Source organism: Lepisosteus oculatus, chromosome 1 (assembly GCF_040954835.1).
Source record: "Lepisosteus oculatus isolate fLepOcu1 chromosome 1, fLepOcu1.hap2, whole genome shotgun sequence".
NCBI classification, from domain to species: domain Eukaryota; kingdom Metazoa; phylum Chordata; class Actinopteri; order Semionotiformes; family Lepisosteidae; genus Lepisosteus; species Lepisosteus oculatus.
This window is the reverse complement of record NC_090696.1, coordinates 67,756,014-67,771,530: the sequence shown is the minus strand read 5'-3', so window position 1 is coordinate 67,771,530 and position 15,517 is coordinate 67,756,014. Positions and strand designations below refer to the sequence as shown.

Sequence of the window (15,517 nt, the reverse complement as noted above, 5' to 3'; positions counted from 1 at the left end):
TTGCGCTAGCAGTAATGAGACTCGTAAAGCATGTGACCTTTGTGGATGACTTAAAAATAGGATGCAGAGACGTACGAGTGAAAGGGATAACTAAGAGAAACAGTTTTTCATTGGGTAGAAGATCAGGCTAGAGGAAAAAGCCTGCCTATTGGAAAGAAAGGAGGTAGGGAGGGATACACTGGGGCACCCACTGGTAAAGATTCTTCTGAGCAGTGAGGAAAAGCTTCTTAACAAAAGGGGAAGAAATTGGTTAGTATCGTAACTTCTGCAAAGAGAGGGTGGGGAAAACTAAAGACATTCAGCAGTACCAAATTAATCTGGACATTCATGATCTGTCTTTCCCTTTCCTGGTTATCTGCTGTACCTCAAGGTCCTGCCAGCACAGGTTTCCCCCCGTGTACAGTAAATTACTAGTATAGTTGTGAAATAGTCACTTTAAAAAAACTTGTATACTCTACATCACTTGTGATTCAGCAAAATATGGCGCAGTCATTGAAAACCTTTGTGAAGCGAAAAATTGTGGGACCAACAACAGAACCTTGGAGGATGGTGGATGTAACCGACCTTGTTGAGGAAGAACAATCCTGAATTTGAACCAAGCAAGAAAATTTGAGTTTGGAAGCAAGAAAAATGCGCTGAAAGGTTTAAGGAATGCTTTCATTTCTGGAGCAATCTAATGTGGGAATTTGTTTTCTATTGAAAACTGGATGTGTTCATGTCCTTTTACAAATTTTAGCATTTTTTCCCCTTGTATTTTGCAGGTATAATGTAGTGGAACATAGTGAAGGAAAAGAACTCTCAAAACTCATTTCCAGTAAACTTAACTTAATGAGAATAATATTTGGCGCTTGTGCAGTGTTGACTGTTTATTAAATCTGGGAGGTATGCCCAGTGAAGATAAAAAGATTTGTTTCTGGATTGTAAATTTCTACAAACAAGAAGATATAGTTCTTCAAAGTCTACAAGCATGTCCAAATTTGTGATTTCTTTGAGCTTGAAGAGAAAAAAAGAAAGATAAACAAGTTTAATGAGTGCTGTGCATTCTTGGCTGTCCTTTTGACCAGTACTGCCTGAAGATTCTATTTTTAAATGCCAAAACAGCATTATGGACTGGCTGAAGGCTGTGCTGAGGACTTCAACATTTTGGACTTCTTTTTGAGTGTTTTTTTTCGAGGGAGGTTTTAAGACTGAAATAAAGTCAAACTAAGCCAGTAAGTCTCCTGCCTAACAGTAATTCTGTGCTTTGTCCTCTTCCTAGGGGATCGGATTGCAGCAGAAAGCTAAAGAATGTAAGTACCTTTCTTTTGCTCTAGCCTTTTCCCTGTGTACCTTATGCAAGACAACACTGGAAGCAGTACCTTCTCACACTGGTCTCTGAAGAGCTGGAAAGTGCCATTTTTCATAAATCCCGTTAAAAAGCTGGTTCAGTGTCTACTAAACCTGCCTTTTCTGATTCCAGGTTTAATCTGTAGTGACCTCAGTATAGAGCCACTTTGGTTTGTTTGCCCAGTGGTGTCGCTGTTGAGAAGATGGAAGTACTGTATATTGGAATTGCCAAATCTTGTTTTCAAATGCATTGTTTTGAATACTATTCCATCTGTTTGTTATAGACATTTTTAAAAATCTAGTTTTTCAAGAGAAAACAAGTTGCAAAATGTGCTAATAAACCTGGGGTGCATTCTGCTTACCATATCAAAACCACAGCTGTTCTTGTGTGTAGCTGCGATAACCTCTATGTGTGCCATGTGATTTATGCTGATGGTTTTATCCAATTGCATCTGGTTGAGACACAGAGTGCATGTACATTATTAGGAGTTCTGGTGTTTCTGGGTGATGTTCAATTGGTCTTTCTCAGCTTTTAGAAAACCGTTTGTTAGAGTTTAGATCGAGCGTTGAGTGCCCAGATGGTTACTGTAATACGCAAGCGCATGCTTGCAGAACTAGAGAGGCTGAGGTTTGAAGACAAAAGTTGAAAGTCATGAAGACATTAGTTAAAAACAAATATCAGGAAAGTCGCAACTCAACCATTTTCATAGCGTGCCCATAGATTTGAAAAAAAAACCCCACAGGGGCTACATCTGTGATCTCAAGGTTTCTGGAAAGTGGTTTAGAAGGTTTTAAACCAAAAGCTGCAGGTGATGTTCCAAGCTGTTGAGAGCTGGCAGGTTTCTTATCGCAGGGCTGGGAACAACCCTGCTGGGAGGTGGCTTGCAGCTCTCTGTTTTAGCTAGAGAACCAGGCAATGAAGTCATAGGTCAGCTATGCACCTACAGGAGTGTTGAGGTATGAGGTAGACTAGTGTCAGCGGATAGCTTCTCCCTGATTGCAGCCTGCAGGTGCCAAACTCTGCCAGCTCATTGGCTGGGGGAGATCATTGCATATAGAGATTACCTTTAGCAACGAGAGCTCTTCTGTGTGGGGTCTGAGTTCCACTCTGTGCAGAGCAAATCTCACCAGCAAGAAGACTTTCTACTGGGTCTTGGGAAGCAAGAACCCCCTTACCCTCTGGGGTTAGGAGATGTTCTGATCAAGGAAGGTGAATGAAGAAACGTTGATAGGTAAATCAGCCTCTGTCCTGTTTGTGGGGTTGCATCGGCATTTCACTTTTAGATTAATCACTCGTGTAGTGTATTTTTATTCAAGGCTTTCAGCAGGTGTAAGTAAAAAGTGTGCCACACCTGAGACCTCTATGAAAGAGGGGTGAAGGAGTGAAAAGGACCTTACTTTTCCTGTGGTACCTCTCTTGTAACTGATTGTGAGTTTTTTTGGGGGGATATTGCACAGCATTTAGAACATTCTTATAGCTGACCACTGCCCTGAGTCACACAAAGGAGTAATGGAATGTTTTATTTAATATGCAGTGTTATGCCAAGTTCAAGGCATGTCTGACTTGTGAATTGTAGTACTGTTTTTTTAAGTGTAGAAAGTCTTCTGTTACAGTGCTTAATTCCAGAAATAGCATGTGATATGGAGTCTATTCAGACTATTAATTTTGAAACGAGCTTGGTGTGATTTGGTTTGTGTGAAATGGTATTAACAGCAGTGAAAATTAAATATCAGTAGCTGTATTGGCAAGAGTGAAGTTATTCACACTTGGCTGAGCTTATCTGGAGTTTTTCTTGCTTTACTTCACTTTTCTAGGAGATGTGGTTTTACACTGCAGTGCCTTTTATACTTCATGTTTGGTGGTAATTGCAATAGATACATTTTCTAACTTTTTTTTGCTTCCATTTTAAAATGAAGGAGATTCATAGCATTTTTTGGATGACCCTGTGTTATTCACAGCTTTTTGGAAAATCTTTTCTCTTTCAGCCTCAGAGCACAAATATTAAATGTGCTGGTGGTTAGCATAATTGTGTTGATCTCCATCTGAATTTTGCTAACGTTATCCGTAAAGGTGATTCTATTTTGTAACATAACGTCTTCATGTGATCTCAGTTATTTTTTTGTTTGCTTTGATGTTCATGCTGTTCACCAAAACACTCATATTGTACAGAGTATGAGAGAAGCTTTGGTGTAAACAAGCCTTGACATTGTGTTGTATGTAGGAGGTAAAGCCAAAATATTTACTGAACAAACGTTTATACTCTCAATATACACCCTACATAAGTGTTGTTTCTTAAAAATAAGGAAAACATTCCTTTAATTTTCAGATGTGACTTTTGTGCTTTCATCAAGAGTTAAGTTTCATGCTATGTTTGTATTCAAATGAAATATGTTTTCTTTTTAACTAGTTGAATGAGATGTATGAACATCCAAAATAATTACTTTAAGGCATTCTCAAATGGCATCTTTGTTCTCTTGTAAGTTTGAAGCCAGCTGTGACATTGGGCCCCCAATCTCTGTTAATTGCAGATGCCTGAATTAACGGACAGTTATGATACACAAGGTCAGGGTTCAAACAGAAATACTTTCCATTGAGAAAGGGGGTGTTCTGCCGTGGAACGCCTCCTTTGTTTTTCTTCTGTAGTTAACAAAGGCTCAACACCAAAATTGAATAATGGTTGTAAACACAGCAGGTATCAGCTGCTAGAAATACAGTATACAGCCTATTTGGCACCTGAAAATACTTGGTGTCAGATTAAAGAAGAATATGTATATATCCATTTTCCAAGTCAACAGCACCCAGAAGCTGTTCTCAAACCGTGTTTTACAATATCATAAAATGCTATAGTGTAGGCTGTTTTAAATTTATCACCTGCCAAAAAGAAGAAAAACAGCTAACTGGCCTAATTCTTTTGTTTCTTCCTAGGTTTTGATCACTATTTACTGGTTGGGAAAAGCAGCCAACAGCTGTGCTTCGTATAACGGGCCGACTCTTGATCTGAAGGAATTTGAGGGCCTACTGTCGCAGATGCGCAAGGTACTGCCGGCGTGGTTTTGCTCTGTGTGTTTGCAGAGGGAATTGAAGAGGAGCTGGTTTCAAGTGCACACATTGTCAATTCAAACCCAAGGGCGGCGTACAGTATGTTGCTTGCATGAGCCCGTCTTCATACTCCTCTTTCCTGATTGGTTGTGCTCTAGTCATACGTGAAGGTATGGCTTAGGTGTCCATATCCTGCTCAAGGATGAATCTCCCTCACTTCAAGGAAAGCTGGAAGTGTACGTCCTTATCCTTGAGAGGTTAAAGGTCATTCTGGTAGTGCTGCCAAGTGCCCCTTTGGAGAACATCGGAGGAGTTATTTCATTATTGTACATTTATTTCATTAATGCCTTTATCCAGAACACGTACATTCAAAACAGCCAATGAACTATAATGCATAACAGAATACATACTAAGAAAGGCATAAACTAAAAGAAATGTTAATTGACCCTTGGATCAATTACAGTAGCCACTAACTACCAGAGGAGCTGGATGGGACAGATGCCCTCTTCTAGTTTACAACTGCTCTTATTTTCTCAATTTACTCATTTAACAACCCAAACCAAGCACGGCACGGAAATTGTCTAGGATGAATCATAGGCCCTAAAAGGGCAGTCTACAGAAACTGAAGCAAAAGCAGTGATACAGCAATTGTACGAAGTCAAGCCGTGCAGTCTGGCAGGTTTTAAGCAGTGAGGCTTCAGAAGGTGGTGTTGAAGCTCAGAAACATCAGGATTCCACGTTCCGCTGCAAGGGTACAAATGTTCCAATTAAGAGGAAGTGGTGTAGCAGATCTCTGGTTCATTAGGTGGCTAGTAGCCCACTATTGCAAGGATCTCAGCCAGCTTTCATTTCTTGAAAGAGGCCAGAGTATTCTCTTCAACTGCTTGGCTAGTTAGCATGTGGAACTTTTTCCCCGATAGCAACGTATGTTTCAAAGAGTCTTTCTGACTCATTGGATTCTGATCACCTCATGGGCTGGTTTGGAAGACATTCGTGGATGGTGGTAGGATGGTTGGCTTTAACTGGCCCTCTTGGGCAAGGGCATTGGTGGGCACTGGAGGTTCTAAGTGTAGGTGACTCCGTCCTTGGCTAGAGTTGTGAACAAGGCAACATCGCCATCCAAAACATAGGATGGGATTCTCTTCTCAAGTGTCTGTTTGGCATGACATTTGCAGTGCTTTTTCCCCTGAAAAAACACTTTCTGACCAAAATGTTTTCTCGTCTAACAAGTAAGAGTTGATTGACGTAGGCTCAGTACAAAACTGAAACTTTTTCCAGTCAGCTGCTGCAGTTCCAGTTTGCTTCCTATGTGTGTTTCCTGCTTGTTAGCTGAACAAGAAGCCATTTATTTTAAGTAGTAAGCGGACAAATAAATTAAGCATGATGAATAGAGAATTACTGGCTTAATCAAACACTTCAAAAACATGCACATAGGATTTGAAGTGACAGTTGCCTATCCTTGTTATTCTGGTTATGAAGGAGGTACAGGAGCTAAATGTGACTTTTTAAACTTGTAATTTTTTTTTCTCTCTCTTAATTTTCAAAATGTTAGTTGTTAATCTTAATGACTAACCGCCCCACTCTCATACTCGCATGGCAGAGAGTAGACTATGCATGTACACAAGCTCTGAAACATGCATGGGGACAGCTGTCTTCTTTTCGAGTTGTGAGCTCTACGGAGCAAACGGTGTCAGAGGTATACATCTGATGGAGCACTGATGCAGTTTTCACTGGTTAAAATGGGGCTCTTGCAGGCTGCTGCCAAGTCAATGGAAACCTTGGCTACCCAACCAATCCTATCATTGGTCTGCCAGTTGCATACTAGAGCTTGAGAAACATGCACAGATTGGAACCTGAAGTACACAGTAGCTCTGAGCCTGGGCTATATGTGGTCAACAGGATCCCTCACCAGTAGAGCTCTACAGTCTGGACTTTTAAAGTAGAGAATCACTAACTTACAAGTTAGAGAATTCTGACTTTTTCTGGCATTAAGACTCAGCTTTGTCATTAAAATGACTCCCACAGACATCTCAGCTATCTACATGTTATAATTGGTGGTTTTCTAGTCTTTAACAAACATATTTTTGGCTGTGAATCTGGTTGGTTTGCAGCAGCAGTGGACTAAACAGTCGTACAAAAATGTAAATGTATAGTTTTCAGTGCGTTATTTAAATGTGCCCTAATACATACAGAACACATACAGAAAAATATGCTGAAAAGTATCAAATTAGTAGGCTACCATCAAGATTTCATGAAGTGCCGGCCTGATCAAGAAAAGATTTACAACTGCACAACTCTCTAAGAAGGCTTTACATAATGAACAGTTATAACCTGCACTCCCTATTTTATCATGTAAGAAGAAACTCTCTTAAAAATCTAAAAAAAGCTCTGAATTCAGAAATTATTTTTTGAACTTTGTAAGATCTGTTATATGCAAAAAAAAGTTTAAACAACTTTTTGATGCATTATGTCTGTCAGCTTTACATTACATAATTATGATGCATTTTAATTTAGAGGGCTAGCCTTGTGGATTGTCATATTGATGGATTTCCACAAAGGTGAGAAAATGAGCTCTTTTCTCAGGGAACTCCTTAAAGTATGACCTCATGTTAAATTCTGGGGCCCTGCTCTGCTCTCTACCCATACAGCAGGGCCCAATAAATACACAAAGCTTTTGACAACCAAAGATGAAAGACTAGGGTTTTAGTAATAGAATTAACTGTTTGAACTCAATGGCCTTAAAGCAACTGTAGAGTATACTTGATGAATCAAGACCCCTGGACACTGCTGGCGCCTGTGGCACTGGCAGTCATATCCACTGTCTTGTGGGTGAATTTATTTTGAGCAAGTGCTGTCATTTTAGTTTTTGCCTGCCTGTAATATCGTAATTCAACATTGTAAGTGCCCAACAAGAGAGAGATTGTGGCTGGGGGTGGCTTCCTTTGACCTTTCCTGGGGGGGGGGGGGTAGGATTTCAGAGCCCAGCCTGCGTTTCTCTGCGCTGGAAAGAATTTCTAATGTCGGGCTCCTGAAAGGCTGCCATTGTTCTGCGCGCTCCAACCATGCGGGTCGGAGCCACAAGTGCCGCCGTATCCTCTGGAGCCCGGGAGCTTGGCACAGGGGGAGAGGGCTGGTCCCGGTTTCCTCCGAGGAGCAGGAAGAGCCGCCTCGCATAGTTGTCATTGCTGATCGCCGCGCGAGAGAGGCTCTGCTTTCATAACAGGAATTTCTGGGGAAGGTGGAGAGAGGCTGCAGGAAACACTGCCGCTTTATAAGACCGAGCATTTGCTTTTGGAATTGGAGTGGGAGCTTATATGAGCAGGGCTGGGTCTGCAGCAAGGCTGCTTTTGTGCGGAGATGAACCTTAAAGTGCCTCTTCTCTGGGTTGCTTCATCCTAAGAGTGCTGGGAGCACTTTTGTCCTTGTAGTTTGCACTATGAACAGTGGGCAGGTATTCAGAGTCTCGCATTTGTTTCACCTGGATGCCTTTTTTTCCCCTATTTTTTAATCATTGTCTTTTTGTGAGGGAAGGGGACTGAGAACTAATGTACTGTACAGTCGTCTTTTAACGCAGTTCATGGACGGAGAATGCCCCACTACTTTGGAAATGTACGTTACCCCCAGCCGTTTGTAATCTCTCCTCTCTCTCTGTCGTCTTTTTATCTGGTGGGGTACCGCGGTTAGGAGGCGGAGGACACGGAGAGCCCGAAGCGCGGCATTCGAGACAGCGGCTACATCGACTGCTGGGACTCGGAGCGGAGCGACTCCCTGTCGCCGCCGCGGCACGGCCGGGACGACTCCTTCGACAGCCTGGATTCCTTCGGGTCGCGCTCCCGCCAGACGCCCTCTCCCGACGTGGTGATACGGGGCAGCAGCGATGGTATGAAACCGGGTCGCTGTCACGGGCGCGCAGCAGCAGCAGGACGGGACTCCCGGGTGAATGATGGCAGTGTCCTGCGACTTCCCACGGGAGAAATGTCTCGTGGTGGAGAGCTCACTGCACCACAACATCCCGGTGGAAAAATACAGAGCTGAAACCTTTGGAGTTCGCAAACTGGCAGTCTAGTTGTTTTCCAGGCACGTTGAAATGTAGGTATTCCAGCTGAAGGCTTGAAAGAAGCTAGGGATTGGTCGTTCCTGGGAACGGCAGGGAAGGAACTCGGAGACAGGAAACAGCAGCTGAAGGCTCGTGCCCTGCTTGGCTGGTCTCCGCCTGTTGGATGGGAAATAAGTCCTGCGCTCCTGTGATTGTGGAAAAGGATTTGGAACACTAGGAGAAGTAGGAAGGATCTGAACTTCGGTTGTTTATTGCCGGTTATGAGTTTTGCAGTGATGAAGTCCTTTTAAATCTGTGTGTTGTTTAGTTCAATCTGACTCCTTATGGCACTAAATTGGTCAGTATTTACAGTGCAAGGTGTTTTTTCTCCAATCATTTTTGCCCTGCATTTATAGTATCCTTATGTGGTCAGTGAGCAGATCTTTCTCAGTCATGCACACCTTTAATTCATTGCTTTCATACTGTACGTGTGTGTATTACAAAGGCCAGAAAAGTTGTTTATTTATTTCTTGCCTTGTTTCCTTTGCAGTCTGGTTTGCATAACATACTTACAGTACGTGACATGCACATGAAGGGGCAGCTGAGATCTCTCATTGTTTCAACTGTATACAAGCATCTGCTTTTTTGTGGTCTTTTCTAGTGCCTAATCCATCTATCGGGTCTGTCTAATGAAGGTTTAGATGAGCAGATGTTGTGATCCTGTGTGCTGTAGAGAGAGGGACTATACAAAACTCAGTATGGCCACCAGATACCCTTCTTGAAGGGGATCTTGTAAAAAAAATTGAAGATTTGCATTGAAATAAGAACACCATGACCTCAGTGCTCTTTCAGTAAGCCACAGAAACGGATCTCCTCAGAAATTATGCAGCCATGCTCAGTACTACAGCAAACTATCTGTGAATATTTCAGCATGGAATAAACCTATTACTTGTTCCTTTGCAGCCTACGCATGCTGACGCAGCTACCCACCTGAACTATCTGTGAATATTAGATGCATACTGTAATACAAATATCTGTGTACTGTATAGTATGATAAACATTGACATGAGTGTGGCTCTTCTAATTGTATGTTTGCTATTCTTTACAAATTAATGTTAAAAATGATAGCTAGACTAGTACTTGGTTTTTAATGAAATTTTTAATATAATTCAGCTAACTTCAGCTGTATTGTAAAGCGTAAAGCACACCAACAGCATGTGCCAACAGCATATGCTTTGAAAGAGAGACCAATCATACATATCAAGTTAAGTCTCATAGATTTTTTTTTCTTTTACTATTTTTACTAAACATCTTACAAACAGCCATGTTTTAACAGATGTTTCTAATTTATTTTGACTGCCAAAAAAGAAATTCTAATAGAAATGAAGATATTGAACTTTTGCACAACTGATAGTATTATTGCACTAGTATTAACAGGTTACTGAAAATAGTTCTGCTGTTTCACCTTTTTGTGTTGAAGTGGATAGCAATGATTTTTCAAAGCTCCCTCAAGTATGTTCAGACTTAACTCCAAATGTCAAGGTTACCATTTGAGGTTTCATGTCACTGTCATGTCTGCCTTGTGTTCCGTTTTGCCCGTTTGAAATAATTCACCAACAGTGACAATTGTCGAGGTCCTGATCATTAACAAACTCTTAATTGTGCATCTTTCTCACCCCCACTGTGCATTTAGTTCCATTTTGTAGGATTACAAGAAAATCTTAATCCAAAATTGTATTTCTAGAAATACAAACATTGTTCCTTTTAGCCATTGATCTGGTTTGTCAATGGCTAGTGAAGGCACGTTCAGGTGACTGAGACATACCTGCAAGTCTGGTCAGACCCAAGGTGATTATCCTCCATTCTCAGTGGCGAGACTGGGAACACCATGTTTCAGTTCACTGCTGCCAAAAACACAGTAAGGGGTGAGACTGGAGGCTGTTTTCAGAAAGCTTTTTTCCCTTGAGAAGAAAACCTCACATTGGGAGGGGTTAAAAAAATATGAAAACAAACCTGGAATGCTAATTACAAAGTCCAGCTAGTGGGTGACTTAAAACTGAATTTTTTTGGCTCAGTAACATGAGGAAGGGGAGCAGCATTCACCCCCTAATAAAATGCCATGAAGTGGACAGATCAGGAAAACACGGTACGGCTTTGCTCTCGAGAGCTCAGCAAGACAGTACAGCTTTGCTCTCGAGAGCTCGGCGTGACTATGCTGTCCCTATTGCTGCCTCCGGACAGGGCAGTGGTCCATCAGTGACCAGCATCTGCTGTGGCTGAAGGGATTGCCGAAAGAAGTAACCTGGTGTGGGAGAAGATCTCTACGGGGGACATCGCAGAGCCTGTCTGAAGATGCATTGAGCTACCTCTGAAATCCAGATGTCACACGGCCGTACTGTCTTGCGTGGTAGCTTCAGCAACTGGAGGGCCGTCTGTTTCCAATTGTGTCCCTTGGAGCCAAGCCAGATGCAGCTGACGAGATGCACCTCATGCTGAGTGGTGCTGCGCAGACCTGCAGGGGCATCTTAAACACCCAGATCTTAAAGAGCAGTTCAAAGAACATGCTGGGGAGTGTTAACGCGGGGTTTTATCCCAAGTGCCTGTTCCCCACATGTAGCGTGTGGAGTCGGACCCCAGATTTGCGGTGCCATTTTGGGCACGTCTCCAAACACATAATTCAAACAGCCCAGACACGCCGTAAGCCTGCGTTGCTAGATCAGTCCCCTGCTGTGGGCAGCATGCATGCTCCTGACGCTCTTGAGTCTGGTGGAGTGATGTCTGTGCGTTCGTGAAATGAAACCTGACACACAAACCCAAGTGCTAAAAATGAGCTTTTTTTAAATTGGGAGATCAGGGTACTGATTTTTTTGACAGATCCTTTCAGGTTGTGGTTGGTTTAAGAGGCAGCTGTCAGGAGAATTGCTCTCGTAAACACTCAAAATGATCTTGAAGAGCTGGCTTTAATTTTGTATTTAAGACTGGAGTGTTATTCCTGAACATTTACTGTACAGTACACTTTACTAGATGTGACAGATCTGGACTTCTTCTGGCGATGCATTCTCACTCAGTGCGGTTTTTAAAAGACTGCAGGTTTTGTCCAAGTGTAGGTGAGAGTATGTTCATTATTCACCAAGTTTGGCAGATTTAAATCCTAAAAATTATAATTGCTTTTCTGAGAAAGCACAGTTGACAGCTGGGAAAGTGGGGGCTTGATAAATTATGCTGTCGCTGTTCTGAGCAGCTGCTTTGAATATAAGTTTTTTGCCGTCTACAGCATCAACCCCAAAGAGGTTTGTGTATAAATAAACCCGATTTTATATTTTGAAAACATGTTTGCTTTTTTACCAGACGGAGGAAGCCATTTGTCTTTTCTGCCAGTGTGTTGCGTCTGCGAGTAGGTTGCGTTGCAATGCATCACAGCCTTGTTATGCCACTGAGGAAACACTTATGCACAAGAGCTTGAACTCTTTGATAAGGCTGTTTAAACACCCTCAGACTCTATTAACAACTGCAGGAAGGGAGAGGTAAATATGGTTTGTGCTCTGCCACAAAATGCTGAAACCTCTTTTCTTTATATAAAGAAGTCATTAGAGAAAATGAAATTGAAAAATGTTTTTTTGTGCTGACATTTCAAATCCTTAATTACACTTGCAGGACGGCTGTTGTATTCAAACTCAGAAGGCACTAATGTGAATTCAAACAGTTTCCATCTGGGCAGGGAGACAACCCACTTGAGTTCTGAGTTAAAGAGGTGTCCCTTTACAGTTATCTACGCTACAGTTTCTGCCCACTGGTGGTGATTTTTTGGCCTTTTCTAAGGGTGTGTGCTAAGCAAATACATAAGATCTTTGTTCCGGGAGTTTTATCTGTCCCAAGATAGGCTGACTGTGTAGGAACTTGATTTTGTGAAAACCAACAGATGTTCGTATTGTAAAATGTAATGCAGAAATGTGGTAAACTCACACTTTGAGAAGTGGACTTGGCACCAGCTCTGTGGATTTTGAGTTTTGGTCAGAGGATCTGGGGAAAAAGGGAACTTTTAAGCATTTAAAATTAATGAAAAGTTTCCCTCACTGTGCATATATTAATTTTTGCATGTTTTTTGCAGTTTCCCCTTTAATTTCACATATTGCATATACAGTAGCTTTTCAATCCATTGTTTCGAATAGATTGCCAGGTTTTGACTCGTACTGCATTAGGACTGGTAAGACCTCCCGATGACAGTTTAAAAGGAAACATGTCTATCTTTCCAAATTTCAGAGCACATAGCATTTTTAAAACTGCAGTACTTTTGATGTAATATTGGCTTCATAGCGCATTAAATTGTCAAAATTGGCTAGGCTGTAGCACAACTCGGCTTGTAGTTTTCAATTAGTAGCCCTCTTGCACAGATTGTATGAGCTATTTGTAGGTCTCCAGTAATGTTTCTTTTCCTCATCCAAGCCTGGTACAGTATATGATGAATGTTCATGTGGCATTGCTTTAAGGAAAAAAGTGCTCCGTTTTGGTTTTCTCCAGAACTTAATACTAATTATGCAGAAAAAGAGAAATTGACTCTTTACTTCCTTTTTAGATGTGCTTAATGTCCATCAGTTATATTTTTATATTTGTGTAAGTGCAAAAGATGCTTAGAGCTTCGTTTACATGCTAGAAACTACTCAGTTGTCTCTTTAGAGATCCTTACAGTTTGTGTACATTTCACAAGCACTCTGCAACTCGATGTGGTGGTTTGGTTATGTAAAGGGATTAGGGTATTCTTTGCCTTGAATTTGCTAAGCTGAGGGAAAATGACCTGCTACAAGGTCAAGGCAGTCACAACCCTGTGGGAGGAGAGAACCAAAGGGTTATTATAAGGTTGGCCATGGGTGTCATGGAGGGGTGTAAAATGAAAGATTCTGGGACAGAAGGATTAGGGACCTGTATACAGTATATATAGAGGAGAGAAACCACAAGTTAGGCCGGCGGCACCCAGTGATTAGTGCGTTCCTTCAAACTTTGGTTTGCTCAACTGTCTTTCCTTAACTAACATTTAGAGAATGAATTTAGAGAACATTTAACAGAGGGGTTTGTGACACTTAGTGTTGTGGGCACCACCATTGATAGCTTCCAAGGCTGCTTTCCTCTCTTAGTAACAGGAATTGGAAGAGACCAGACAGGAGAGCAGTGGCTGGCTTGACAGGAGGACTGATTGGCTGAAAGAACAACCTGCACTCAGGTTTCTCTTGACCAGCACGGAGGAGCTGTGCCGCAGACGAAGAGCGAGCTCCCTGCAGGTTCCCTGCTGCAGAGGCCACAGTGCGGGTGGCATTGGGCCTTTTGAGTTTAGCTAGCCCTCAGACGAGAATGGTTTTCCTTGAACCGTTTCAACAACATGGTTTTTGAGCTGTAATTGACTGACTGCGTCTTAGTCTAGACGCTTTAATGCTTAGTGAAGTATATGTGGTTGAAAAGATAAAAGGAATATATTTCTTGTTTGCCTGCAGCAGTTAGAGTGTTTACGGTAACAGCTTAGCTCTGCAATTGGTTTGTGAAGATTTAAGTGTGGAGAAGAGAGTTCTGAAGAGATGCAATAACGAAGAAATGGTACTTTTTCTCATTAGATCACAAAAATGTCCTAACGTAAGATGAATAACAGCAGGCTGTTTTGATTTTTTTTTTCTCCTGCCCTTGTCGAAATGTGTGGTGAAGGAGTTACTCCTCCACAAAAAGTGTCAGCAGCTTTTAATTCCAAGGCCACTCTTCAGAATCTGAGTCTTGTCAGGGTCAGCTAAGGAAAGGGTCTTCTGTGGAAAAACAAGAAAGGGGAAAATTATAGTTTGTTTCAGCCAAGCTGTATGTGTAGGTGTAACATAACAATTTGTATCCTTGATAGGAAGGTCTATTTTTATTTTCTTTGTAAAGGCTAGAGTTATCATCCAGGGAATTCAATTAAGAAAGTTCTTATTCTGTGTTTGATCTCTCTATAATAACAGAGCAACTGGTTAGCCTGTCAAAGAATTTACCATTTTTACTAAAGATCATTAGAGGGGCTGTATATTATAATAGAAAAGTGAATAACGGGTGTTTGTTATTATATAAACCTCCTTCTTGGCATGACCTGAGTGTGATCTGTTTTATTTTCCTGTTTTGTATTGTGTGCTCTGTGTGGTTCTGTCCTGCTGTTGCTTAGGTAAATTTCTGTCCAAACAGGTGTGACTTCTGAAAACACTCTACAAAAATTAAACTTGTCCAAGTGGGTCAGTGTTGGGCTAAATGCATGGAGCTTTTGCAGTAAAATCTTGTCAACATCCATGCAGTACATATTTGGTAGTGTTGGATCTTTCATCCACGTTAAACTGTCACTGTAAGCATTTTATCATAAGCATGTCAAATGTTTTTCCTTTGTTTCAGGGAGATCGCAGCAAGCCTGACATTTGAGCATATGCCAGTTCTTGATCTCTGCTTTGGGACTGACTGAGTGCAGACTAGAGTAGGGGTGGTGACCAATGTCATGCATTTTACAGGCAGCTTGTGCAGTATTGTTTGCCAGTATGAGCACTGCTGTGCATGATTTCAAATGGTTGCCTTCAAAGCAGATCCCGAGTCAGTCTTTTGCTGAAGGTGTTTGCTGTATCAGATTCCCGTTGCTCACGAGTAAACTAGTGTAATTTTGGAAATTATACCCCGAGTTTCATATTAGTGATATGTTTAATTGTAGCATTCTAAATTCAAACATGGTAAAGTTGGAGCTTCCTGTCAAGTCTGTAGGTTATTTGCCACCTGGTGGCTGGTTGTCAAAATTACATCTCAAACCGGGTTAGAATGACCCTGATATCACTACAGTATGTATTTAAGACTCTCTGTGTTTGCGAGTCCCAAAGCATTATGCTTTGTCCTTAAATAAGGATTGTGACTTGGTTTCTTATAGCATCAATGTCTGATAATATATAAAAGTCCTTGCTTTGTAACCCAAGAATCCATTATCTTGGCCACTATAAGAGAACATTGTTGCCCCAAGATGATAACAAGATGGACAGATCAAGCTGTGTTTTGACTTTGGAGGCACTGATTTTAATAGCTGAGGAGTCGGGCTGTAACTAACCACAGTGTTTTTTCTTTTAGCAGAATATACACTT

General features: G+C 41.6%; 1 protein-coding gene across 18 annotated transcripts in view; it reads left to right on the top strand.

Annotated features, from left to right (window-relative positions):
• The window catches only part of limch1a (LIM and calponin homology domains 1a), a 149,366-nt gene that overhangs the window by 86,186 nt on the left and 47,663 nt on the right, over positions 1–15,517 (top strand). For 17 of the 18 annotated variants that reach the window (XM_069191712.1, XM_069191711.1, XM_069191708.1 and 14 more), the window contains 3 exons: positions 1,259–1,289; positions 4,253–4,363; positions 8,051–8,246. In XM_069191712.1, the coding sequence (XP_069047813.1) occupies positions 1,259–1,289; positions 4,253–4,363; positions 8,051–8,246 (338 nt within the window). Of the gene's footprint in view, positions 1–1,258; positions 1,290–4,252; positions 4,364–7,403; positions 7,818–8,050; positions 8,247–15,517 lie in introns of those variants that run through there. The other variant, XM_069191717.1, reaches the window with a different exon arrangement.